This window comes from Aspergillus novofumigatus (assembly GCF_002847465.1).
Source record: "Aspergillus novofumigatus IBT 16806 chromosome Unknown P174scaffold_7, whole genome shotgun sequence".
Classification (NCBI taxonomy): Eukaryota; Fungi; Ascomycota; class Eurotiomycetes; order Eurotiales; family Aspergillaceae; genus Aspergillus; species Aspergillus novofumigatus.
In genome coordinates this window covers 429,622-456,421 of record NW_020194280.1, presented here as the reverse complement: position 1 = coordinate 456,421, position 26,800 = coordinate 429,622, and the positions used below count along the sequence as shown (strand labels likewise).

At 49.6% G+C, this 26,800-nt stretch overlaps 6 protein-coding genes across 6 annotated transcripts; 3 read left to right on the top strand and 3 right to left on the bottom strand.

Annotated features, from left to right (window-relative positions):
* Positions 1-92: 92 nt before the first annotated feature.
* On the bottom strand, positions 93-4,620 carry P174DRAFT_411627 (GPI inositol-deacylase). The gene is made up of 6 exons (XM_024824279.1): positions 3,585-4,620; positions 2,685-3,534; positions 1,265-2,630; positions 1,054-1,216; positions 776-1,002; positions 93-726 (listed from the first exon to the last, which is right to left on the bottom strand). Exons 1-6 carry the CDS (start codon positions 4,200-4,202, stop codon positions 489-491), a joined length of 3,462 nt encoding a protein of 1,153 aa, XP_024679265.1. The 5' UTR covers positions 4,203-4,620; the 3' UTR covers positions 93-488.
* Positions 4,621-8,700: 4,080 nt separating this feature from the next.
* On the top strand, positions 8,701-10,478 carry P174DRAFT_444435 (sugar transporter family protein). Its single transcript, XM_024828083.1, has 4 exons — positions 8,701-8,954; positions 9,009-9,274; positions 9,327-9,735; positions 9,788-10,478. The coding sequence occupies exons 1-4, from the start codon at positions 8,760-8,762 to the stop codon at positions 10,421-10,423; spliced, it is 1,506 nt and encodes a 501-aa protein (XP_024679264.1). The 5' UTR covers positions 8,701-8,759; the 3' UTR covers positions 10,424-10,478.
* A 3,058-nt stretch (positions 10,479-13,536) lies between these two features.
* P174DRAFT_453607 (uncharacterized protein) lies at positions 13,537-15,320 on the top strand (the record flags this gene model as incomplete). Its single annotated transcript, XM_024829170.1, has 3 exons — positions 13,537-13,812; positions 14,542-14,703; positions 14,783-15,320. 3 exons carry the CDS (start codon positions 13,537-13,539, stop codon positions 15,146-15,148), a joined length of 804 nt encoding a protein of 267 aa, XP_024679263.1. The 3' UTR covers positions 15,149-15,320.
* Positions 15,321-17,049: 1,729 nt separating this feature from the next.
* On the bottom strand, positions 17,050-17,829 carry P174DRAFT_270128 (uncharacterized protein). Its single transcript, XM_024821515.1, has 3 exons — positions 17,420-17,829; positions 17,226-17,312; positions 17,050-17,170 (listed from the first exon to the last, which is right to left on the bottom strand). The coding sequence occupies exons 1-3, from the start codon at positions 17,654-17,656 to the stop codon at positions 17,129-17,131; spliced, it is 366 nt and encodes a 121-aa protein (XP_024679262.1). The 5' UTR covers positions 17,657-17,829; the 3' UTR covers positions 17,050-17,128.
* Positions 17,830-20,979: 3,150 nt separating this feature from the next.
* P174DRAFT_411622 (putative translation elongation factor eEF-3) lies at positions 20,980-24,779 on the top strand. Its single transcript, XM_024824278.1, has 3 exons — positions 20,980-21,557; positions 21,618-24,583; positions 24,641-24,779. Exons 1-3 carry the CDS (start codon positions 21,370-21,372, stop codon positions 24,682-24,684), a joined length of 3,198 nt encoding a protein of 1,065 aa, XP_024679261.1. The 5' UTR covers positions 20,980-21,369; the 3' UTR covers positions 24,685-24,779.
* A 499-nt stretch (positions 24,780-25,278) lies between these two features.
* Positions 25,279-26,281, bottom strand: P174DRAFT_433783 (uncharacterized protein; the record flags this gene model as incomplete). Its single annotated transcript, XM_024825823.1, has 6 exons — positions 25,279-25,470; positions 25,665-25,716; positions 25,772-25,875; positions 25,916-25,921; positions 26,181-26,215; positions 26,278-26,281. The coding sequence occupies 6 exons, from the start codon at positions 26,279-26,281 to the stop codon at positions 25,279-25,281; spliced, it is 393 nt and encodes a 130-aa protein (XP_024679260.1).
* Positions 26,282-26,800: the final 519 nt, after the last annotated feature.

The following is a 26,800-nucleotide window of genomic DNA, read 5'->3' as shown; positions in this document are numbered from 1 at the left end:
CTTGGATCGCCTTCACTGCTAGTCTATCGATCATCGTCGTGACTTGTGTACATGCGCTTTCCTCAGACAAACCGCTCTATATCCAGATTTCCAAAGAAAAAAAAAAAAAAAAAAAAAAGAAAGACCACCATTGAAGATAGCCATACATACAGCACCTCGTATATCAGTGACCAGTGACCAGTCAACGGCAACAGACACAAAGGCAGAGGGGTAGGGATGGGGATGTCGAGGTCAAGCGGTCTGAGAAAAAAAGTCTCAAACTCAAAGTAGACTCAATGATGTCTCTGTACAGTCAAATCCCATCACGCAATGGGAGCACAGCAACGAAAGAAGAACTCCGCTCCAGAAACGACACGCATGAAACTCAACTCCGGTATGCGTAATGATCCTTCAGCCAAATGAAGATGACAAAGATGGAACAGGAGAAGGAAAAATATTAGATATGGGGACATAAATTAAGACGTTCAATATCGGGCCCAGTGGCTCCGTCATGGCTTCTTTTTCTGGTGGCTCCCGCCTGGCTCGGACATGCCGTGTGTGGCATCTTCGCCTTCGAGAATGTACCAAAGTCGTCGGAGGGAGAAGCCGCTGCTGAAGAAGTAGATGACGACAAACCAGGCGGCAAGGATATTAGCGAGGTGATGGAGAAGGTAGGCGTATGACACGCCGTAGACTGCCGAGTAGACGGCAATGGCAAAGAGGATCATAGATGTGACATGTTTTAACCTGCGATGATTAGTCGCTGACACTGACGCGAGGAAATGATGGCGCATACCTTGTGGTGACTCTGGGGATCATGGCCCCGCTGGTCATGGTCTCCACAAGGAGGATGAAAGGCATGATGGATAAGACATTATGGTGTGACGAGAATGGCATGAACCAGTGGACAACAAGATTGTGAGCCCAGACCAAGAGGACGAGAATGTTGATCGGTAAGATCCAGAGCATGAGAATGAAGATCGAGTGGGCATAATTAGTGAAGTTGTAATGAGCAGTGGACCTCTGTGCATATTGTCAGTTACCTCATCATTGAAGACATTGGATGATGCGTACCGTTTCCTTGGCATGCCATTGTGCCCGCACACATGTTGCGAGCTGAACAATGCACGCCACCATGTAGGCGAACTGATAGGGAATCAAGGTTGACACAAGAACCAACAGAATGGCGGTGTGGATCATCCGGCGTCTTGCAGTCGGAGCGCTGAAGATGGGGGTTCTAATTCAGTCAGCGAGATTCGTAAGAAACAAGAGTGTCGTAACCTACCCCTTCTCGTTGCGTTTAATGTAGCCTGATTTGCTTTTCAGGTACCCATAGATGAAAGAGAGCACAGACAGAAGGATGAGTGCGACGTAGTTGAGAATAACGCAGACACCGACACTGATCAAGCCAAAGACAGGTACCAAGAACCAGAAGAATGCATCCTGCGATCCCAAGAGCAAATCGTTTTTGGTAAAGTCAATCGGGGTTTCCGTGGCATTAACTCGCCACTGGAACGGTTCGTCGCTGGGTGGGAGGCGCGTCGGTGTGGCCAAAGAAGATGCCAGCAGGGACATGGCAAGCAGCAGAATTGGGAACGATGACCGCAGAGCACTGTCCATACCTTCGGCGAATGTGATGAAATAGCCAGTCTTGTCATACATCTGGAATTGTTTGCGGAGGACAAGAGCGACAACAAGCAGGGGAAATGCAGCAAAGACGGTCCGATACCGCATCACAAGCTCTCCCAGACTGCCTGCAATGTCCACTTTGAGCGAAACGTCGACGGTGGAACCACAGCTGGGATCCGTCCACAGCTGAAAGGAGAGACCGCCGAGAGTTGCTTGTTCGCGGAGGGGTGGAGGCATGAAAGGCGCTACTCCGTGAAGGTTCACATCGACCTTGTCTACATTGACGAAAAATTTCGACTCGTGCGGGTCGGATATCGACTGTCGCAGTAGAGGAGCGAAGAGCTCCTGTCGCTTGTCATGATTGTGTCTCACAATCTGGAGTTTGTAATCCAGCAAACTGGAATGCAGAGCTGGAATTTTGATTTCGGTGAGCATTGGACGATTTGCGGGCAGTCTCATTTTCAGCCCGGCACTTAGCAGACCACCAAGGCCGCCACGGACCCTGATCACAGCATCTGAACTGTCGGAGAATTCTGCCAGAACCCAACCTTTGGTGGGACTATCGGCTTTGTCCACAATCGCAACGAATTGGTGCTCTGAAAGATCCTCCAAATCATACTGCAGATATGAAAAAGGCTGGACCCGGTCAAAGGGGTACTTGGAAGCTGGTGTCGATGCTGGTAGGTGAATACCATCCTCAGCCGCATTCTTGCAAGCGAGACGCGTCGAACCCGTGTTGCCCCCTGAAAAATCCATGTTCATAGAGAAAACAGTTGCAAATTTGCCATTCTGAAGAGGGAAAACGCTGCAGAAGAGAACTTCCAGATTGCCATGCTCTCCGGTTTTATCGAATTTTTGGTCGGTGAGAAGAGTGAATTTCTTGCCTGATACTCCTTGCGGAGGTATGGGCAAGAGATAAACCTTTGGACCCGAGCGGTGGCCCAATTCGCGTAGGATGAGTCTTTGGCCTTGCGGGAGGATCGAATTGCTTTGGTCTTCTAGGGTCAGAAGTGTGTTTGGTTCTAGAACAGTTAGTCAAAATGAGGCCTACAGAAAAGTTTAACCAGGGGACCAACCCTTCTGAGGTAGAGTTCTTTCGGCGACAGACTCTAAGCCTGTAAGGTACCATTTCTTGAAGATCCGCATTCTCTCAGCCCTCGGTTTAGTTTGGCTTGCACGCCGAACATCTATAATATCAAAAAGTGACTTGATGATCGCCTTGCGGAACTGGTCGCACCACGTAATAGATAGATGGTCCACACCGATCCAGACATCCGGAATGCTAGAGGTGAAGACGGTGAAGCCGTGAGTCTCGGGGACCAGAGACGAGATACTAGCGTAGTCGGACGGCACAACGGTGTCGCGCGAGCCACCAGCGATGGAGATGAGGGTCACATGCCACAGAGGGTTGTTGTTAGCCCACGTCTGCGAGTATGCTTCCCGCCAGTAATCATTGATTTGCTTGTAGGTGTGAACGATGTCCGAATCGAAGGAGACGGGCGGTTTGGCGTGAGGCGCGGACATGGTGACGATGGTATTGACCGAGTTGGCCTGGTAGTTGGACATGGTCAATGCGGTACGGGCGACAATGCCGCCCATCGAGTGTCCGATGAGAATCACCGAGCTGGGATCGGGGAGTTCGGGGTCCCTTCGCGATCGCCTGGGGTCGTGGTAGAGGGAGAGAATGTATGCGATAGCCTCGTTCACGTATTCCGCCTGGTCAAGGAGTGTTTGGCCGTGGAACGCAGCCATATCCTCGTTGAAGTCGATCATGAAGAAATCCAAGCTTCGGGTACCGGCTTTGATGCGCTCCTGGTCGTGACGGACGACATCGTGAAAGTGCCTCGATGCTTCGGCGGCAAGTGATCGGACTTGTCTATAGCTACCGGCATTTCCGGGTAAGAACAGAACGGGAGCTCCGTTCAACTTTGGGCTCGTTAGCAGTGCAGCGGACGGATCATAGGCGGATAACATACTCCTAAGTTTTCATGATTGTAAAAATCGACACCCTCCTCCCGGTAAAGATAGAGATTGTATTTGCTCGCGAAGCGCGTATGTTCGGTATCGAAGCCCACCATATGGAGAAACGTCGGGCTCATCACGGGTATCCCACATCCATCTTCGCCTGCCTGACGGGCCGAGAATGAGCGGACGATAAAAAAGAGGAACACGGATGCGACAAGCGTCGTGAGGGCCGTCAATATCGAGCAAGTCCACGGGCTGCGAAGCCGGGAGGGCCGAAACCGAGAACTCTCAGGAGAAGCCTCCATGGGAAGTCGCTGGGAAGCCAATGGCATCAGGAAGGATGTCGACGAGGATTTTGTATCCGTAGACGCGGCGGCCATGGTCGTCGTCGACGAGGACGAAGGCGTCCTCCACAGACCTGAGTTCCGGGAGCGAGGAGTCGAGGCGCCGTTGTCTCGTCGGAGATCGAAACTCGTACCACTTTTCGCTATCTGCGAGCGCGACTTTTCGGCCGTCTCGAAGGCATTATTGTTAGAGGCATGTGCTGTTGATTCTGTAGGGGATCGTGAAACCAGAGGCGAGTCTTCAGCGTCGTCCTCGACAGGAGAGCCAGACGAGCGTCTGTGCATTGGAGGAGGTGGAGATATTCGTACTCATCCAGCACGCAGGAACCGATCGAAGCTTTCTGGGGCGGAAAGGCGGATCTCAGTCTAAGACCTTGGGTTGGGTGGGTTTATCGCGACAGCGGTAAGGGATGAGCCCCCAGGAATGCGAAAGGAGCAATTGGGACGAGCTGATTGGGAGGGAGAAGAAACTGCAATACTGAACGAGTGTAAGGGTGATGGTGAGTTGGTGGCTGGCCTCGTAGCCCCGGAATTATTTCGCTGTTGTTTCTTGGATTAATCTTAGCTCCCCCTTTGATACAGGACGAAAAGAGCGAGATCCTTGGCCGGGAGGCGGGGAGCGGCCGGACTGGAGATAAGGAAGAAATGAGAGGGAGAGAGAAGACGACGGAGACGGGGTCTGCAATGGATGTTGAAGTAATACAGAACGAAGCTGGAGAAGGAGTAGTAGATACCTCCTGACCACCTTAGCAGCCTTGAGGTAGTCTAGAATGGGTGTGTGCTCCGTCGACACCGAGTGAAACCCAATCATCCACTCAAACGAGGCCTTATTTCCTGGATCATACTTTTTTTTTTCCTGCTGGGCGCTGGAGACGGAACGGGCTTGGCGGATGCTCTCGGCACGCTTCTTATCACCAGGATGGCAGGAAGACGATGAATAAAAGTCTGAATTGTGCCTGACTTAAGGAGAGATCATAACAGAGAGCTACTCATAAACAAATTTACCAGCATATTTTGACTACCCTGTAAGGACTATCGACGCGGTGCCTTGTGTCTATCCGTCACTGCCAAACCGTTTCGAATTGGTGCGGGCGACGTCATCCGCCTTGTCAAGTTTGCAATACCGAATAGCTCCACCATCACTAAGATACAGAAGCAAGGTCAGGTTAGAGAATAACCAGGGGATGGGTTACATAGAAACTAAAAGTATGAAGCTTCAGTCTCTTTGCATCACGGGGCCCTGAAAAATATAACAGCTCTCATAAGGTACAAGTGCGACAGGAAGATGACGGTCGTAGAGGCTTACAGCACGCCATCTTAAGCCTCGTCTAACAATCAAAAACCAATCAGGATGATCCTACATCTAAACAAAGCTGCCTACCTACAAGGTACATTAACGCTCTAATATAGTCTATACGTACGCCTAAGAAAGGGTACAGTGTAACCATTCCCACGCTGGTTTGAACCATCGTAGTGTATCTGGTTCTATTACCTCAGTGTGACCACTAGCTATCTGCTCTCAATATCATCATGAATAGTCATTCATATACCTGAGCAACCAAGACGTGTCCAGGCACGAACACACAGTGCGGCGGTACGAACACCTCGACACTCTTCACTCTCCATCTGGTCGATAACTCCAATCAACACCTCTGTCGATCTCAGGTCAACATAGAAAAGCGTAGGTCTTCTGGTTCCCTTGATATCCTAGAACCAAGAATAAAGCATGAAGAAATTTTCAAAGTGTGATTCGGTCAATTCTCTGGCCGGCCGGTATGATCTGAAGTTGTATATTAAGCAGATTCTGATGAGCCTTATGTCTCCTTACGTCTTGTCTGTGTCTGTTACTACCGTGACTTTTGTTGACTACGGTAATAGGCCTTCAGATCTTCCAGTATGACGAAACGGTTACTGTGAGATTCGATGGTTGTTCAGAATGATATCTTCGTCAGAGATAAACGCAGGAGAAGGATGCAGTGACTGGCTGGCAAGGATCGAAGCCTTTTTACTGCAGTGAAGATTGAGATCCATATGTATCAGCAAGTTTAGACCGAAATCAATCGGAAATAAAACGTCTGTGCCGAGGAGTTTGGTGCTTGGCGGTGCAGACGACATGGTTGAAAGTAAAGGGAGATTCAATACGCAGGCTTTTCAAACCACAAAGTGTCAATGTTGGCAACCGGCCGACCCTCTAAGGGCCAAGGACACATTGGTATTTCGGTGTAATCAAGCTCCTCCTGCATCTCATTCGGGGCTTGACCGTTACCCGTAATGTGACCGTTTATAGTCGAGCATACTAAGGCAGCTCAACAACGCACGACTACGAGTCCTTGATGCTCCATTGCTTATCAGAGTTCAAGACGCGATTGACAGTGGAACGTGGCTCTTGATCAAAGGTGTCAGCGACCATTATTGTGATGATTCAGGAGTAACCTCTGACGACCAAAATCACTCCGCAGATATCGCTCTCCGGACACCACCAACAGCAGTAGTTGTAACGATCTGAAGTCTTCCCTGTCAGGGTTATAAGCATGCACAGCCTCGGTCAAAGCGACCATGGCATGGGATAAGGTGCTTTCAGCGCCATGCTTTGTGTTCATCAGAGCTGCAAGAAACATTGCGAACCCGAACCTGCGTCCGACAAACGTCAATTGCTGGAGTTAGCCGGAACACAATATTAACTTCAGACATGCGACTAGCGAATCCCGGATGAAGGCCCGACCAATTGACCTCCTGTTGACAGTATGTATTCGAAGAAGGCTACAACAGCTTGCCCGCGACGGATTGTAGAGATTTGTGACATGTCCATGCCTTGTACTTCGCATCTAAGCAGGAGAGTCAGACTTCGATCAGCATGTTATAAACCTTCGGCGCTATAACACAGGTGGTTTTGATTTTAGAAAGGCAATATTTCGTTCGAATGTGATGTGCAACGCCAGTGCGGCAACTGCTGAATACCCCCGACGCTCATTCGAGACTGATGTATACTTTTCTCTTACGGCGTCTGGAAAGCGTCAAAGTCAGCTTCGGGTTCAAGCGATTCTAAGTGGCGAGCTGTGGTTAGAACGGAGAAACTGAGATATTCAAGAGATAACCGAGAAAACCAGTTGCTCCGGATATCGGCGACATGGCGCTGTCAACAGGAAAGGCTATTGTTACTACTGACTCGAAAACGATTGCAGCAGGGCAGGAAGATTATTTCTTGTTGTACCTACGACAACCTAGGATGGCCGTTCTCTGAAATTAGAGTTCCCGATCCACGGAGAAACCGAGTACATGAGAGGCACTTAACGGCGTTTTCGAGTCGGGGCCCTCGACGGAAAGTGCCCGAAGAATGCGGACACGGAGCTCTATTGGAGAACAAGACTATTTTTGAGAGAGTGGCCGAAGCGGTAGCTCACTGGGTGCGAAGGGATATTGACGTAAGACTGGCGCTGTTGAAGCCGCAAAGACCTCGTGTTTCGACCCAAGTTATTGACTGGGGCTGGGGCCAAGAGTGTCAAGAGCCTAAGAATACTAAGAGTTTGTCTGGGCGAGCTTGTCCGACCGCGTGTCCACTATAACAAGATATTTGGCGTCATTAACCTGAGCCACAAACCACTGTTAGCATTGACCTTCATCTTGGCGAAAATAAGTCGTATCTTTTGAGGTATTTGTACTCGCCTTCGAACGAGAAATCCCGAATGGCAATATGGGGGTTCTCCAGATGTACCGGCAAAAGAAGAGAAGTCCAGACATCTCCACACGAACACCCCGCACCGCACAGTGCGGGATTTATTAGAATTTCAAAGGAACCTGAACCGCCCACGGTGCCCCAAAGGACGAGCGAATCAAAACCGTCAACCGCTCTCGGCCGATGTCCGACAACCAGTACGGCTGCTCAGACCAGGGCAGGAACCTCGAGGGAAAGGTAAAGCGTCCACTTCACTCGCACTGACCACTACGTGTCTGCAGTGGCGAAATTTTTCAAAGCAAAAGGATTGCAAAAAGGCCAGCAAAGAAGTATCGCACTTTAGACCTTCGGGTGACCGACAAGCTGGCAGACGGCCCGGGGAAGTTCGGCAAAGCGAATCAATCTTCAAGAGCAGGATACGGAACGATAATAGCATAGCAGATCGAAGTCTACATAGTTCTCATCTCTGTTTGATTTTCAAGTTCCGCGGAACAGAGACAGTAATAGAATCATAACGAAGTCGTGACGAGGGCGTCATTTCAAGTTTCTATCCCCAGAATTGCGGAGATTCTTGGCCTCTTGACTAAAGCTTGGCACTATTTCTGCGTGATGCCCTTGTAGCCCCTAGAATATCTATCAACCCGATAACTTTTTTGATCATTTTGACGGATATATTGAAGAGTAGTGTAAAGAAATGCCACTGTCGGAGATTTTTTCCTCGGAGTTTGGATGGCAGCTTTCATGCAAGGAGTCGAGTCGAGACGATATTGGCTTCTCCAAGACTGCCACCAAAGCTTCCCTTTAGCCCATCCCGGGTTTAGCCCTTTGGTGCCACGGCTTCTCTTCTCCTCCGAGGCTTAAACTTCCCTAGCGGCTGACTAGACTGGAGCATGCTTCCACGAGGTAGGGTAACCGTGTAAATGTCTATGAACTAAGAAACGTAAGGTAGTATTATTGTTCCCCAGACGGAATAATAACCGGGGTGAGGGGTCATTTCGCCATGCCTTTTTCTTTCTTCTCAGCCGAGTCGCTCGTTCGCTGATTTAAAACCGGCCCAGCTCCCTCTCTGCTGCTTTTTGCGACAACCTCCCTTCTTCATCCACCCTACTTGTTCTATCTCTCATCCCTTCGCTGTCTGTTCATCTCGGTCAGCTATCCTCCCCCTCAACATGGCTGAACAATATGAGGGAAAGCCTCCCCATAATGAGGCGCCCGTCTCAGCCGCGGACGAGGACGGCCCTCGCATGAGCATCGTCAGATACCTCGTCACTCGGCTCTCGACCTTGAAGCCTCCCATGAACCCTGCTCCCAATCCTTTCAAGGCGCTTACGCTGCTGAACAAACAACAATGGTTATTCTTTCTCGTGTGTTAGCCCTTAATCGCATCCTCACTGATTAACCCTAACTGATCTATCCAGGTCGCCTTTCTCGGCTGGACATGGGACGCCTTCGATTTTTTCACCGTCTCCTTGACCACCTCCCAACTGGCCAAGGAATTCGATAAATCCATCTCCGATATCACCTGGGGTATCACCCTCGTCCTCATGCTCCGATCCGTCGGCGCCATCACATTCGGTATCGCATCCGATCGCTGGGGTCGCAAGTGGCCTTTCGTCGTGAACAACATCCTCTTCATTGTTCTGGAACTCGGAACCGCTTTCTGCCAGACATACAAACAGTTCCTGTAAGTCTCTTTTGCCATTGTTCCAGTCGAACGTCAAACTGACACGCATAAGCGCCTGCCGGGCTCTCTTCGGCATCGCCATGGGCGGATTATACGGTAACGCAGCGGCCACCGCCCTCGAGGATTGTCCCATGGAGGCGCGCGGTATCGTGTCCGGTCTCCTGCAGCAGGGCTACGCCTTCGGATATCTACTTGCTACCGCTTTTGCGCGCGCCCTCGTCGACACCACCCCGCACGGCTGGAGACCCTTCTACTGGTTCGCTGCTTGCCCTCCCGTCCTCATCATCGCCTTCCGTCTGTGTCTACCTGAGACGGAGGCTTTCAGACAGCGCCAGGCCATCCGCGCTGAGGTCCGCGGCGGCGTCACCTCCACTTTCTTCGAGGAGGGCAAGGTCGCGCTTAAGCGCCACTGGCTGCTGCTGGTCTACCTCGTCCTGCTCATGGCCGGCTTCAACTTCATGGTATGTATCAGCCCTTGCGCACAGCGAATCCAGCTGACATGGTCAAAAATAGTCCCACGGCTCCCAGGACCTCTACCCCACCATGCTCACCAACCAATTCCGCTTCTCCTCCAACGCCGTCACCGTCACCCAGGTCGTCGCCAATCTGGGCGCCCTCTCCGGCGGTACCCTCTGCGGCTGGGCGAGTCAGATCTTGGGCCGTCGGTTCTCCATCATCGTCATCGCCATCGTCGGCGGTGCCCTTCTGTACCCGTATACTTTTGTCCATGACAAATCCGTCATGGCGGCTGCCTTCTTCCAGCAGTTCTGCGTGCAGGGCGCGTGGGGCGTCATCCCCATCCATCTGATGGAGCTTGCGCCGGGCTCGATCCGGACCTTTGCTGTCGGTACCGCGTACCAGCTGGGTAACCTCGTTTCGTCGGCCAGCTCGACCATCGAGTCGACGATTGGGGAGCGGTTCCCCCTGCCGCCGACGGAGAAGGTCAAGCACCGCTACGACTACGGCAAGGTTATTTGCATCTTCATGGGATGCGTCTACGCCTACGTCATTATTATCACCTTCTTTGGACCGGAGAAGCTGGGCCGTCAGTTTGATGTCGCGCATGACCGCGATATGGAAATTGTGGCTGCTCACCGCGGAGTTGTCGACGAGGATCCTGAGAAGGCTACGGCTGCTCACAAGGACTAAGTGCTTAAATTGCTTTGAAGGAGTTTATGTTTGCATATATACATCTTATCTGGCTATCATGATGAATAAATGTGTTTGCTAAGGAGAAAATCCGCATATGCTATTGTTTGGCTGCTGTAATGATTATATTGCTTCAGAATGATATCCACAGTGTCCACGTTGACTGCAGACTCTCGTCAGTATTAATCCATCAATTCCGAAGGCTTGTGGGGCTCACCATGAATCGCATAAAATAGCTCCTGTTGTATACCCGCAGTTTTTTGAGCCCTGTAGAAGATTTACCGTCAGTTCGGAGCAATGCTGATATGCTGATCTGACAGAGATGAGAATAATACCGTGGAGCATTCCCAGCCTCAAATCAAATGAAAGTGACTTACCTTCTGAAGTTCCGGTTACATCTCTGCGACTCTGCGCTTGCTGCAACTGTGCAATGGCATGTAGTTATAGCCATTGACTGTAGGTTCCACGTTTCGAAAATTCGTCGAAGGAAAGGCACAGGAGAGACACAAGAAGGGATCTCCTCCTCCTCCAAGTTCCGTTGAAGTGTGTCTGTGTGGGTAACAACCCCAATAGTTCTTTCGTGGTTGGGACCAAAACGCGCAATTGGACTGGTATGATTTGAGTAACGGATCGCAATTTGCGAAAGCCATACCAGTCCAATTGCGCCTTTCTGAGATAAAAAGATAACTTCTGTCATGTTCCGGCATTGGAAGCATCGCCGACAGCCCTTTTGACGTAGGCTGGCTCCCAGCCATCAAGGTAAGCCCTGCCTCCCTTGAGGTCTTCTTTGGATTGATATCCAGTGTCCGAATCAGTGGTCATGTGGCGGGCGCCCTGAAACGCCTGGCTCAGCAAAAACGTTCATTCGAGTTTCGAATAACAATCGCATTCTGCAAAAGATACCAGCGTTACTGCAGGATTCCGAAGTGAAAAGATAAACTCTATCATGTTTCGGCATTGGAAGCAATGCCGATAGCCTTTGACGTAGACCGGTTCCCAGCCATACAAAAAAAGACAAAAACAAAACAAAAAGACGAATAAAAAGACGAATAAATCAAGCTTGGTTGGCTTGACAAGCCAATCTAGAAATAAGCATAATAACGGAGCCCTTCCTGTCTTGTTGTTGTGACTGCAGCGCCGTCATCTGCTTGCTTTCCTTTGCTTCGGTCCATGCATTTGCTCGAGAAACGCCTTTCTGAAATGATGGCGGGGCGCAAAGGTGTCCAACCCAATGGGCTAATTGTCCATAGGCTCCGTATTTGAAAAATTGTCGAGGGAAAGACAGAGGAGCCAGATAAAGAGACAAACTTGGTGTGTCAGAATAGCATTTTGGTTGAGTGCCACGACTCTCTGCTTGGTGTCAGACTCGATCGACATATGACGGGAAGATTTAAGGCTTGTCAGAGGGTTCATAGCGTTGTCAGAGAATCATCAACTATCAATGAGTTGAGATTGAGACAGAGAAAATGTACATGACAGTGGGTTGTCTGACCGCCAGTCCATTTTGTAAGGATAGCATCATGGATGGCGCCATTGCGAACATGCGTTTCACTGGGTGAGTGTCGAGACTTCGGCCCAGTGTCATGTCATCGACTGACATGTTCCCATTCGATAGTCAAGAAGAGCAGACACTTGAAGAAACAGATGAGAGAGAAGTTCAAGAAGAACGGGGGAGGCAGAACTATTTAAGTCTATACTTCCTCGCTTGACTACAGCGCTAAATAGCCGAGGCTTTATCATCAGTGAATAGAAGCATATTAGATGCCAGTAAATGGCATGATCTATATGATGTGAAACAAATTAGTGAATACTGCAGTCTAATACTGAAGACTTTCGGACATGATATTTAATGTACATGAATATGGCTCCCTCGGCCTAGCAGCCCAGAGAGGCCGCTGCACAGGCTTGACCAGGCCTAGTGAATATAAGCAGACAATAAAGTGAGGCAAACAGTAGCACATATACATTAAATCATTAAAGAGGGATATTACCAATACAAGGTTGGATGTCCATATGTATTTGGGATTGCTTTGAAGTCCAGATAGATGATGCTTTAGGGGCTAGAAAGTCACTGGATCTATAGAATGCGCTGATGCCTGAGGCAAAAAAATGGACAAGAGTGGGCCCGTCGGCCCCATCGCCCCTCCTGCGGTCGTACGGGAGTTCGGCAAGCCGTGGCATGAAGCCATTTAATGGGACACAGGTCGGCGGGTGTCGACCAAGCCAGGCCCAACTTCGACACCCGTTCAACCTGAACGAGGGACACAGCCCAGCTGGCGTCGGAAAGTGGTCGGTGGGTTCGGCCAAGGATCACCGCAGTTCAACCTACTGTTCTGTCATAGATCGACTCCCCACTACTAGATAGTCACCACTACACTGGATTTCAGCCCTCTCCGACTGCGAAAGCACTTTATGGCATTAAACTTGAATCGTACATGGCCACCCCTAAATATCGTATGCATTTATGCTTATCGTATGCTTAATATTAATAGACGGTCCCTTGGTCAGACCCCTTCTCTTTGTCATCGTCGTCGAGACAGTCTGGACTCTGGCCCAATCCAGTGCTTACAACCAAGTTAATAATGACGTTGGGCCGATACCATCATCAGCAAATCATTGAATGCCCGACAAGTTTAGGACTGGGATGAAGTAGAAGTACCAACGCGGTTTTATCCTAAGAGCGGAAACGGTAAGCCGACGGAAGTCAAGTGGAGGGAAACGGGTCACTGGAATCGCATTATCAGCTGCGCTGGCTTGCAATATCGGCAAATCGAGATATTGCCAATCTCGATAGACCTGTGACATCCCCTACAATTGATTGACTGTTGGACCAACTCCTCATCCTCGCCATTGCTGCCAGCGACGCCTGCACCATGTGGAATATAATGCTGGCCCGCAGGGAAAGCAAAGACTAAAACGGTTTAGGACCGAACAATCGATATACGTACCTGCGGGGGTTTGTATAGCTTCAATTTAGTCAAATAAACTGTGTATGGAATTTATGCTATCATAACATCTATTAACCAACTCGCCGACCCGCCTAGTAAGTCTATATTGTCTATGCACACAGGTATATATCAGTAACTAATTGATATCATCTACTAGATGAGGACATGGGCCACGATGTGGCATCATTGCCGGAGAGGTTCCGGAGAGTGCTGGGGGTTCCAAAGCTGCAGTCGAATTTGACCCCCGCGCATAAGCTCCATGTCGTCGAGTTGGACGGAAAGTGGGCCGTAGCGAAGCTGGAGCAGGAGGAGGTGCACAAGAAGCGCAAGGCTGTCGAAGAGGACTTCCCATCTCTCCCATTTGCCAAAGATGATGGGCGTCAGGGCATATATGCCAACTTTGCACCTGGTGATCTTCAACATAAGGATGAGGAGTATGATGTCTATATGGGCTCTTCTCATCATCTAAAATAACACATTGCGCGGCATCTGGGAGTAGCTGAAAAGTTTTCAGTGACCAACTTGCCAGAAGAACACAAGAAGAGCTTCTATTATAGACAGATTTGTTGTGATGGCGTTCAGTCTGGTTTTCAAGGCTTGCAACTTTTAATCATTTAATAGGGCTAGGATACTTACTACTGCTTAAGGGAATCTTTATGATTCTCTTTAATATATACTAACACCTTGGCTACTACTCTACATTTGCCACAAGATCTTCCCACAGGTTAACTGAAAAGATAAGAAAATATCTGGATATCCCATCTACCTTGTGGTGTGGAATAAACGCAGCCTGGCCTTTAGGCTAGGGGTTCTTTAACATCAAAGCGCGGTCCGCATCACTGTGTTACAATCCAGCATGTGATCAGATAGCATATCCCGAAGCTTTGCGTCCAGATGGGGCGCCAAAGTATAACCACCAGTGTGGAGATCCTGGAAATCCTCTGGGGCTGTGTCTCTGTGGTATCTATTTCAGATACAGGTCATGGCACGGGGGTGTCCTTCCAGATAAAGATGTTTTTGCAAAGTTACAGGACCGTCTAGAGGCCAGAGCAGAGGCTGGTCCGGATGCTGCCTGTCACTGTTGTGTAATTCCTGGGGTACACCGGATTCTCCCAACGGTTCATACATGCGTATTCCAGAATTACGACGCCGTAGACGGACCTCTTAAAGGGAACGAAGAATTGCCGTAAGACAGGGCCGTTCACCTGGACGAAGGAGGCACAAGAGGCCTTCGAAGAACTGAAGAACGCATTCGTGGACACCCCCATCCTTGCACACTTTGACCCTGAGAAAAGCGCTGTTTCTCCTCCTCCTGTGTCTCCCGCAGCCTCCGTGAGTCTTCCTTTCTTGTCTCTGGCGTGTCGCCGTCTTGTCTTCTGTGCTAACCAGGTATGTCCTCTGACGATCCGAGCACCTTGAACGCTCGCGGCCGTCTTCGTGTCGTGGAGTCAGAGCCTTCCTCCTCGGAGGACGAGGCCCCGGCGTTGGGGTCTCTGAACAGCCTTCCGCTCAGCACTATGTCGTGCCACGCCAGTTCGACTCCCGCTGCCAGTTCGGGCCAAGCCAGCTCGCCACTGGCAGGCCCCTGCGTTCCGACGGCTCCCTTGGCGTGCTGCCGCCCCTCGGGGCCCTTCCTCCCTTGTCCCCCACTGCCGCCGGCGCCGAGCCCCTGCCCGCTGCTCTTCCCTGTCAGCGGTGCCTCAAGGATGCCCTACACCAGGACCGGGTCTGCTCCTGCGTGCGTGACACCTCTTACCCTTTGAGTCCCAAGGAATGAGCACTCCATGACATCGAGGAAGGGTGAGAGAGTCATCTATACTCGCAGGTGGCGTACACATGCACTCATCCCAAAAAAGCTTTTGTGTGAGGCATGCTGGGTCTTTGTTGATAAGAATAAAAGGCTACGTACACCAGAGGAGGTTATGCAATTTTTGCAGCGTTCTGACCTGAAAGCTACAAGAGCTGCAGGTGGAGAGATTCGGTGCGACAACTGTGGCGCTGTAGAGAACCCCTCAAAAAGAGGTCATATTGCAAACTCGGGACTGGAAAGGTCCTCTGTTACCTCTGTGACAGCCTCGCCCGCAGTGGCAAGACGCGTGACAGCAGCCACGTGCAGCGTTTCGAGACCAGGAAACAGGCCGCGAGGCTTGGGAGACCGATTGTCTGCAGTAACTGCGGAGCTATCAAAGATCCCTCGGCGCCAAAGGCAAAGGTCATCCTTGTGAATCAGAGAAGCGGCCGACTTATGTGCACCAACTGTAGCAATGCCTATAATAAAGCATTCTGCAAATCGCAAACGAAATAGATGGATGTATAAATTGAGATAATCTGGCACGAATCCATTGACACTTTGTTCTCATTGCATATAGCATGATGAGCAGATGTCCGTTGACGACACTTGGAACCCTGGCCGGACTTTGTACAGTGTCAATTCGATTTAGCGAACGATTGAAGCCGAACGAAAGCTACGTTAATTCATCTTTTAAACATCTATAATTGTACCAGCCATTCATATGAATCATGAACGACGAAATTCATATTATCAAATTAAAGTCTATAGGCGTAAAAGGTCTGTAGCTGGGAACATAGCCAGCAAAACGTCAAATCCAAACCCAGAGCTCTTCTCTTTTCCAGCAACTCGATTAGATGTCATCCTCGTCCGAGAACACTTCTTCTCCACGCTTGCCTATAAAAGAAGGTAGTATATGCATCTTTAGGGGGTCTTTCAACTCATGTAGCTGGTTACAGATCCGAAGAGACCACGATAGAGGCAAGAAAGTAAGATAGGAGATGGAATGGAAAGAGATCCGGAGAAAATGGATGAGATGCATTTCTCATTCCGTTGTGGTTGCGGCCACTGTTAACAAGGATAAGGCCACGACGGAGGAGGTGGCCAAGTTCTTCTTTACTGGACAGCGCTTGATATCGACGCAGCAGTCGGTTGGCAGTGACATATTTCCTTCTTATGTTGATTTCCCCTTCGCTTTACCATGTGCTGACTATGTCATATGCCACCTCGTTTCCTGATCTAACAATAATCCGGCCAGTGGGATCATTCCGAGAGAGGCGACTGTGATCTGAATGTAGTTAACATCTATGACTATCATTTGATAGTATCCCGCTTTTCGTATGATTATCAGATAAGACCGTTTGTATGAAGGAGCACAGAGCTTCTGCTACAGATATATGGTGGCGGTGACATTCACCCTGACAAACAGACCACACAATCAATAATGGCCTAACAGTGTAAAGTATCGAGATTTGATTTATTAATAGATGGCAGCAATATAAAGCATTGACTCATTTGGATTGTGAACACTGTGTTTGTGGATTTTCCTGACCCGTTTTCCCAGCTGCCTGTCATGTAGGTCAACTGCTTAGCCACAGTAGCCACAGGCTACTGGATATACTCATTTTTGAAGGTCATGGGGCGGTGCATGAAATAAAATACAACGCAATCTCAGAGTCAGATAACGCCCATGTCAGCTTTCACGAGTTGGTAGTAATATGATTGGTAATGACGGCTTAGCCGCTGCACCGCCTCGTAATCCACGTACTGACTGGGACGGAGCCCCTGAATTTCACACTGTTTCGCGCTGAGCCGTGGCTCCTTCCACATTGTCAGACGGCCCCGCCATTGAGACTGAGATTGCGAACGCCTGTCCTTCGTATATAAGACCACCTTGCCTGCGCCTCGCTCTTTCATTTTTCTTGTTGTGCACTTGCAAGATCTCATCCATCAAAGACAAATTACTCACTATCTCACTCTCATCACCATGTCTGATCCGTACAACAACCACTACAATCAATACGGTGCCCCGCAGCAAGGCCATGGCCAGCCCAGCGACGGATACTACGGAGGTCAGCACAACTACAACCACCCTCCCCCACAAGGCCAGTACGGGCAGCCTCCCCAGCAACATGGTTATTACCCACCTGGAGTAAGTACCCTCTTGGTCGAAAATTGTGTTTCTGAAACTTATTACACGGTCAATGATTGGTTTTGTCGCGCCGTTACTTGAAGGCACTTTGAGCTAACTTTTCCTGGTTTGATAGCCTTCCTACGACCAGCAACAGCACCATCCTCAATATTCCGGTCCTCCCCCTTCATACGGCCAACAAGGCTACCCGCCTCAACATGGCGCTCCTCACCAGCAGGGCGGGTATCCAAGTGATCAAAACTACGGGCAAGGCGCACCCGTGAACTATCCGTCGCACGACCGTGGTCACTCTCCGTATCCTCCACAGCAGCAGCAACAACACAATCCCCAAGGCGCAAGCGCATCTTACTATGGCGCTCCTCACCCGGAACAACACTACCAGGGTGCGCATGCTCCTGTGCCCGTCGGACAGGAGGGTGAAAGGGGCCTGGGTTCGACCTTGCTTGGAGGTGCTGCTGGTGGGATTATAGGCAAAAAGCTCGGCGGTGGACTTCTAGGCACTGCAGGAGGAGCACTAGCAGGCGCTGCTGGATTGAACATGGCCAGTAAGATGTAAGGCTCGGCACTTACTTTGACTGATTGTAATAGACTCTAACTTTTGAATAGGACGAAGAAGCACAAGAAGGAGAAGAAGCACCACAAGGGCCACAGGCGTGGATCGAGTTCTAGCTCTTCTAGCTCGAGCTCTGACTAGTTCCCTTGGTCACCCAACGCAAGTTCATTTTGATCTTTGCCAACCTTGTTCGCTGCAAGTCTAGCTACGACAGTTACGATGATACCCTGTTGTGCTCTATATGAACAAAACAGCCGAAGATGAAGATGGTGTTTCCTGGCGTTTTCTGTATTCTTACATCCGTATAGTTGACAGACTGTTAACAGCTTATCGTTCATCACAAATGTATATCTTCCATCATTGTATTGGATCCACCTTCGTAATCGGCTTGAGAAGCTCTTGACATCGGCCAGCTCTTACAGAGGTACTTTCTCCCCAATGCTCAGCGTACCAAGCATTCTTCTTGTTGCCACATCATAACGCCTGGACCGAATCGGTCCCGCTTCGGTAACGACAGCCCATTCCTATGGAACGGCATTGAAAGTGTCCAATTTGAGGGTCCAGAATGAGCGACGTCAATGGCTTTGTCGGCGGTAGAATCAGGAAATGTTCTAGAAGTGAGCTTGGAAGCTCTGAACAAATGTCGGGTGGCAAATCTGGAAGTTCGTCTACGCTATATGGTTGTAATCACCGGATAATCCAGGGAGTGTCAACCAAGGGAACTGTTACCACCGTTCATTATTGCTTTTCTTTTCAGTTCTGGCCGCAGGATTACTAAGTCAAGACGTAATAATGTGTTCGAGTGGTGGCGAGCTGACAGCTGACTGGTACACAAGCTCTGGCTGTGACATGAGCGGATGACATGATATAAAGTGATTGGATATGGTGGGTTTATTATCATGGGATTTACGAATAAATAACGTTAACAAATAGTCATGATACCGAGGAATTTGGCGACCTTGTCGATGTCGAGGCTGATTGTGATTTTAGGAGAGACAATGGTTCACTTCGGGAAAAAAAGGTCCTGAGGTCTCTATGCTTGACGAGCAAGGGTGAGATCCGATCGGAAAAATTCATGGAACTGGCAACGGGGGATGTGGAAAAATTCCCCAAAAAATCATAACAAACAGGACAACAAAAATGAGACAAAAATTTCGAGAAAAAGTTGAATAGACTACTGAAATCTACCAAAGTTCGAAATGCCTATTATTGAAAAGAACGATAAATGTGAGGTTAAAGTTTTTGACCCACCGGCTTGCCACCATCTCTGGTTTTTTTCGCGGGGGATAAGGGCAGGATCAAGGGATCTCAATCCGGAGATTCTGATAGCGATAACGAGGCGCCGTCAAAAATGATCGAAAATATCCAATTCCGATGCTCGATAAGCAACGATAAGGGATAAGGATCGATTTTTGATATCCGAAGATGTATGGAGTAGTGTTTTGCTGATTTATTTGTTTCAAGCTATCAATTTTCAGGAGTCATCTGCAATGCAACCATGCTTTTTGGGAAGGGGAAAAGGAGACCACGTAAACTATAAAGTTCGACCTAGGAGCAGCCAGCCTGATAAATCGGTCAAGAGGTTTTACTGTGCTATGCTACATGCCATATACAGATTGAGCGGTGAGATTTGTCCTTCTCCTATTCAGGGAAGAATGGCGGTGATGCTCATCCATGCCTCCCGTAAGCCATCGTTTCAGAACTATGGGAAATGAACGAGTAGTAAGCTGCTTCATATGAACGACGCTGAACCCCGGAGTATCCCTGAATGCGTACGGATTACTCTTGTCTCTTTTGTGCTGGTCCCTTTGGCTCGTAATCTCGGTTGCATTTTGACTTTCTGCCTTCTTGTCGATAAGGGGTAGGTCCCCCTTTGATATATTTTCTTCAAATCCTCTTAAATGAAGGCAATGCGAAGAATTATACTACCGTAGAATGTTGATCGAGGAGATAGTTTTCTCAGGAAAAATAATGAAAATTCAAGCTTGCGTTCCTTGAATTTCCAGTTCCACCGCCTTGTTATCGCAATCGTTCGCTTATCGTTATCTACCGTAGTCAGAAATTGTACGGAGAATCTAACGGAGTACATCATAGAGTACTGGCTTAGCCATCACCTTACTCTGCGGGAATGACCGGCAAGAGCGGATAAAGCGATCGAATGGAGAAGGCTTTCCCAACTCTAAAAATAATTTTTGTTTGTCGTCGTCACTCCCAGACTTCCACATGTTTTTGGTACAAAGACCGAGCCCAAAGGCTAAGTAAGAATCCGCTGCGCCACCAAGTCGAGGTACAATAGAGTCTTTTGTGGCGACAGAAATAGCCCCAGCAGCATCTGCAGCCCCAACAATTTCACGGAGACTAGTCAACTGCAGTGGTTGACTGTTGCATCCCCGGATTCACACCTGTCAGGGACTAAACTTCTAGCCCAACAGCGCAATGCTGATCAAGGGATGCGCAGCATCCGGTTTTTCAGTGTATGAAATACTCATTGCTGCCATCCTCATATTCAAGCCTCTGTAAGCCTGCTCAGCTTGTTGTGAATTAAAGATTGGTAACTGTACTTCATTTATTTTCTCCCCCAGGTTTGTGCAAGTGTTGTACATAGATTCCATCAGCCTTGTAATAATCATTCATTAGAAAGAAAGGGGCTACAGGCTGCTGCTCACTCTTCAAACTATGATTGGCTGGAAGTGCCTCCATATTCCATAATTATTCGATCCATTCTTTATTGAAGTTGCCTCCTAAGGCCAAGTTTCAGTCCACTAATCTTATTGATGTCCCATTATCACACCACTGAAAGCTTACAAAAAGTTTTCTATGATAACAGAACTTGAGCGAAGTTTTTCCATCGCATCGAATTAAAAAAGCTGAAACTTCAGAATTCGGTTTGTCCGATCCAGATTTGATAAGCGAGCCAGAAAGGAAAATATGAAAAAGTTTCCAACCAAAAATCATTCCATCAACTGGGTTCCTCTCCCTTTCGCCATCATGGAGGGTTGCTGGCCAATCAGCTGCGGCCAGATTAGCCCGAAGTAGACACGGACCCTATCGGGTTGGTTGCTTCGACAGCCATAGCTACTAGTGCGAATGTGGTCTTAGCGCGGGACAACGATGAAAAATTTTTTATCTTTGCAGTTTTTTTTTTCCTCGCTGTAAGGTTGGGCGGCAAAAAAAAGATGGCCACAAACCGATAAATATCATCCCTCCCCATCCTCCTATTCCCCTCTTCCTTCTCACTCTGTCTCACTCCTCATCCTTTCTTCTTTCTGAAAAGAGGTCTAGTCCTCTCTTTACTTTTCATTTTCCTTTTTGTCTTCTGCATAGACAAAAGCATAGATTTTATCTAGAGCGTCTCTTGCGTCGTCCATTTACACAGACGCAATTTTCGTGGGCCGCCACCTCTTGATTGAGATACCCTAATAGAACGCCTTTCGCCCGTTCTTTCTTCATTTCCTCATCACTTAATTCTTTCCGACCTTTTTCGTCTTCACGATTTCGTCCAAAATGCCTGCTGTTGATGTTTCTTCCGTTCCTGCCGTCTCTGGCAAGGAGACTGCCCAGGCTGTCGCAGTTCTTGAGGATTTGATCAAGAACCTCACCATCTCGACAAGCGCTGACGAGGTTCACGCTGCAACTGGCAACCTCGCCACCTACTTCAGCGGTCCTATCCCTGAACAGACACTGCCTCTCAAGTAAGTTTTGACCGTATGATTGCGAAATTCAATGCCTGTACTAACATTCTCTTCACTCAGGGCTGTCGATGCATTCCAGAAGCAGCTCAACAACAAGAAGGATGCTACTGCCCGTGAGCGTGCTTGCGAAGCCATCCGCGCTATCGCCTCCCACCAGACCATCGCTCCCGGTGTTGAGCCCCACCTCGTCTCTCTCCTCGGCCCCGTCCTCGCTGCTGCCGGTGATAAGATGGCTGCCGTTCAGAAGGCTGCCCAGGCTGCCGCCCTCGCCATCGTGCAGGGTATCAACGCCAACGCCGTCAAGGCTGTTGTGCCTATCATTCTGAACTCCCTCCAGAATGCCCAGAAGTGGCAGGAGAAGATGTGCGCTCTCGACTGCCTCAACTGCCTCGTCGAGTCCGCCCCTGCTCAGCTCTCCTTCCGTGTGCCTGAGCTGATCCCCGCTGTGTCCGAGGCTATGTGGGACACCAAGGCCGATATCAAGAAGGCTGCCTATTCCACAATGGAGAAGGTTTGCGGTCTGATCGTCAACAAGGATATTGAGCGCTTCATTCCCGAGCTCATCAAGTGTATCGCCAAGCCTGAGAACGTTCCCGAGACTGTTCACTTGCTCGGTGCTACCACTTTCGTTTCCGATGTCACTGGTCCTACCCTCGCCATTATGGTCCCTCTGCTTGACCGTGGTCTCGTTGAGCGCGAGACTGCCATCAAGCGTAAGTCCGCCGTTATTGTCGACAACATGTGTAAGCTCGTGGAGGACCCCCAGATTGTCGCTCCCTTCTTGCCCAAGTTGATGCCCCGTCTCGAGAAGAACCACGACACTCTTGCCGATCCTGAGGCCCGTGAGAAGACCAAGCAGGCCTTGGACACCCTCATCCGTGTCGGTGATGTCAAGGATGGCAAGATCCCCGAGATCTCGACTGCCGGTGACGTTGAGACCGTTGCTGGTATCCTGAAGGATATCCTCTCCCCCAAGTACAAGGCTCAGATCGAGAAGTCTGAGGCCATCATCAACTATGTCGGTGCCATCGCTGGTCAGCTCGTTGACGAGAAGGACGCCGAGGTCACCAGCTGGACCCATCACGCTCTTCCCTACATCACCGCCATTGTTGGTGAGGAGGAAGCCAAGACCATTGCCGAGACTCTGCGCAAGCGCGCTTCTCCTGGCGCTGCCGAGGCTGATGCCGTCCCGTCCGACGAGGAGGAGGGTGAAGATCTCTGCAACTGCACCTTCTCTCTGGCCTATGGTGCCAAGATCCTGCTGAACCAGACCTCTCTCCGCCTGAAGCGTGGTCAGCGTTACGGTCTTCTCGGACCTAACGGTACCGGTAAGACTACTCTGATGCGCGCCATCAACAACGAGCAGCTTGAAGGTTTCCCCAAGAAGGACGAGGTCAAGACTGTCTACGTTGAGCACGACTTGGATGCTGCCGACACTGAGCAGACCGTCATTGGCTGGACCATGAAGAAGCTCCGTGAGGTCGGTATCGACATCGCCCAGTCCGAGGTCGAAGCCAAGCTCGAGGAGTTCGGTTTCTTCCGTGAGCAGTTTGAAGGTCCCATCACCTCCTTGTCTGGTGGTTGGAAGATGAAGCTGGCTCTTGCCCGTGCCGTGTTCGAGAACCCCGACATTCTGCTCCTTGACGAGCCTACCAACCACTTGGACGTCAAGAACGTTGCCTGGTTGGAGAACTACCTTTGCACCTCTCCTTGCACTTCCATCATCGTCTCCCATGACAGCAAGTTCTTGGACAATGTCATCCAGCACGTTGTCCACTACGAGCGCTTCAAGCTCAAGCGTTACCGCGGTAACCTGAGCGAGTTCGTCAAGAAGGTTCCCAGCGCTCGTTCCTACTACGAGCTCAGCGCCTCCGACATGGAGTTCAAGTTCCCCGAGCCTGGTTTCCTCGAGGGTGTCAAGACCAAGGCCAAGGCCATCATCCGTGTCAGCAACATGTCCTTCCAGTACCCCGGAACTCCCCGGCCCCAGCTCACCGACATCTCCTTCCAAGTCTCTCTGGGCTCTCGTATTGCCGTCATCGGTCCCAACGGTGCTGGTAAATCCACCCTCGTCAACGTCCTGACTGGTGAGCTCATCCCCACCGGCGGTGATGTCTACCAGCACGAGAACATCCGTATCGCCTACATCAAGCAGCATGCTTTCGCTCACATCGATAACCACCTCGACAAGACTCCCTCTGAGTACATTCAGTGGCGTTTCCAGACCGGTGAGGACCGTGAGACTATGGACCGTGCCAACAAGATCGTCACCGAGGACGATGAGAAGGCCATGGACAAGATCTACAAGATCGAGGGTACCTACCGCCGTGTCATCGGTATCCACGCTCGTCGTAAGTTCAAGAACAGCTACGAGTACGAATGCTCGTTCGCTCTCGGTGAGAACATCGGCATGAAGAGCGAGAAGTGGACTCCTATGATGAGCAATGACAACGCCTGGATTCCTCGTAGCGAGATTATCCAGTCCCACGCCAAGATGGTTGCCGAGGTCGACCAGAAGGAGGCCCTCGCCAGCGGTCAGTTCCGTCCTCTGGTCCGCAAGGAGATTGAGGTCCACTGCGCCAACTTCGGTCTTGATGCCGAACTCGTTTCCCACTCCCGTATGCGCGGTCTCTCCGGTGGTCAGCGTGTCAAGGTCGTCCTCGCCGCCTGCTCGTGGCAGCGTCCTCACGTCATCGTCCTCGACGAGCCCACCAACTACCTCGACCGTGACTCACTGGGTGCCCTGTCCAAGGCTCTCAAGTCTTTCGAGGGTGGTGTCGTTATCATTACCCACTCCCGTGAGTTCACTGAGAACCTGACCGAGGAAGTCTGGGCTGTCATGGACGGCAAGATGACTCCTTCCGGCCACAACTGGGTTCAGGGTCAAGGCTCCGGTCCTCGTCTGGCCGACAAGGAGGGAGACACTGAGGTAGTGGACGCCTTTGGCAACAAAAGTACGGTTGAGAAGAAGAAGAAGCTCACTTCAAGCGAGCTTAGAAAGAAGAAGAAGGAGCGTCTCGCTCGTCGTGCGTACCCCTCCTCGAAAAGCCCCCTAAAGATGCATATACTAACTTCTTTTATAGGCAAGCGTGGAGAGGAAGTCTTCTCAGACGAGGACGACATCTGAAGGAGTTCTTAGACAAAAGGAAAAGGGAATTGGCTTGGATTTGTTAATTAGCTGGCTGCCAAACCGGTTGCTATTCTGTCATGCGTATAGATCTTATGATAGTATGAATTTGATGCACACGTCTCTTGACGATGATGTTGAAGCTATACAACTCCACAGTAGTATATCAATGGTTCAGTCACCTAACAGGCTAGACTGTTTTGACCTTTGCAGGGTGTCGGCCTTCAATGATTCGCTGACGATAGTATCGGACCTTTTCCATCATCTGGTACAACCCAATAATTGTTGAGCACACTATAAAGCAATCTCTATTGCTATGGGGAGTTACGTTCTATTAGCTACGGGGTCATAATGAAGTGAACTGCCAGTCTCGTTTTAAGAATAAGATTAATTAAAAGGTAAAAGAAAAAGGGAAAAAAAGGGGGGAAAAAAACAACACAAAATCTTCCATATGTTGACAAATATGGCATGTTGAGAAAACCGAGCTCGACAGGGACATGGCTGATCACTCTGTATGTATAGTGAAATTTACTACGGCTAATAATGTGCCAATGGTTTGATTTAAAGCTGTGTATTGACGAAGTTCTGCCTTCTTTAAAGCTTATTTAATTTACGAACTGTCTCTGTCACATCCGCCTTCGCCTGGTGGAAGGCCTGATCCGCGGCCTCCAAGCGGACTTGGAGGCCGCGGATCTCATCCTGGATCTCCCGCTTCTCAAGGAGGCGCTGGTCCTTGATTGCCTTGCGCTCCTCGAGCTCGTCCAGCAACTCCTGCTGTCGGAGGGCCTGGCCAGCGGTCAGGGTATCCCCTGGCCAGGCCCCCCGACTTCGTCGTCCTCGGGGACAACCCAATGGTCCGCCCGGAGCTAATAAATAACCTTATAGTTAGTACTATCTTAAGATATATAGTGCATATAGTATAGAGGACATAGTACATATCCAACATATATGTATGCATTGATACTTAAAGGGGAGCTTACCTTTTGTAAAAGCTCCTTGCACCACTCTTGCTTCATAATTTCCAGGCGAGTCCTCTATAAGTCAGTTAGTCATGTGCCTGTCAAGAATGCTAGTTTTATTATATTACCTTGCGCGGGGGAGGAGCGGAGGGGCGGAGGCGGAGGTGGTGGTGGCACCGGCGGGCGTGGCAGTGGGCTCCTCCTCGGTCTTCTTCTCGGCCTTCCTCTTGGGCTGTATTTCCTGAGTATTAGTATACCACAACATAACTCACATGCCACTGTATTGAAATGAGGCATAGTAAATAAGTAGTAAATAAGAAATCTCGACCAAGCAGTGACGGGAATAGAAGGGGCAAAGGGTAATAGGACAAGAAATAATCAAGGAACGATCAACAAAGGCAGATTACTCAGGATCGAGAGAAAACTGATGATTAAAGAGACAACGTATAGAAATAGCCTTATAAATACTAATCAAGTTTATAAAGCAATCTCTGTTGCTCCTCAAAAGGGCTTCTATTAGGAAGAAGGGAAACTTACCGTAGTAACTCTGTCAAGCAAAGAACGCTGGCCCTCTAAGTCACAAATCAGTCTACAGCCCTCTAAGAGTAATATTGCCAAGGAGATGACTACTTACCCATGATGATGATGATGATGATGATGACGATGATGATGATGTTGCTGTTGCTGCTATTATTGCTGCTACTTGGAAGGAGAAAGGAAGGAAAGTGCGCTTACCTAAAGCACGATACATCCTCAGGCCTCAGTTTCGACAGACACATTGGCAGTGAGGCAGTGACATGCTTGGAACACTCGGAACTCTGAGCTAAACATCAATCTAAGCTTGCCATGGACCCATATAACCTCCATGTCCTCGGCTGATCATACTGATTAACATCGTGAGTATTAACCGTCTTTGAATCATAGCTCCCATGGCGAGAATACTGGGTCCTTTCGTGATAGGTGTACGTTGAGCACGACCGCATACCATATCATGAGCCTCTCCTTCAGCACTAAGAAGAGTGTTAGCTGGGAAATTGGATAGGAAAGGTGTTTTGGTGGTAGAAGCGACGATATCTCTAGTTATCGCGGTATAACGGGATTGACCTTTCGTGTCTCTTAGGCAATGTTTGTTGTATTGCTGCTTCCATCCGGATGGT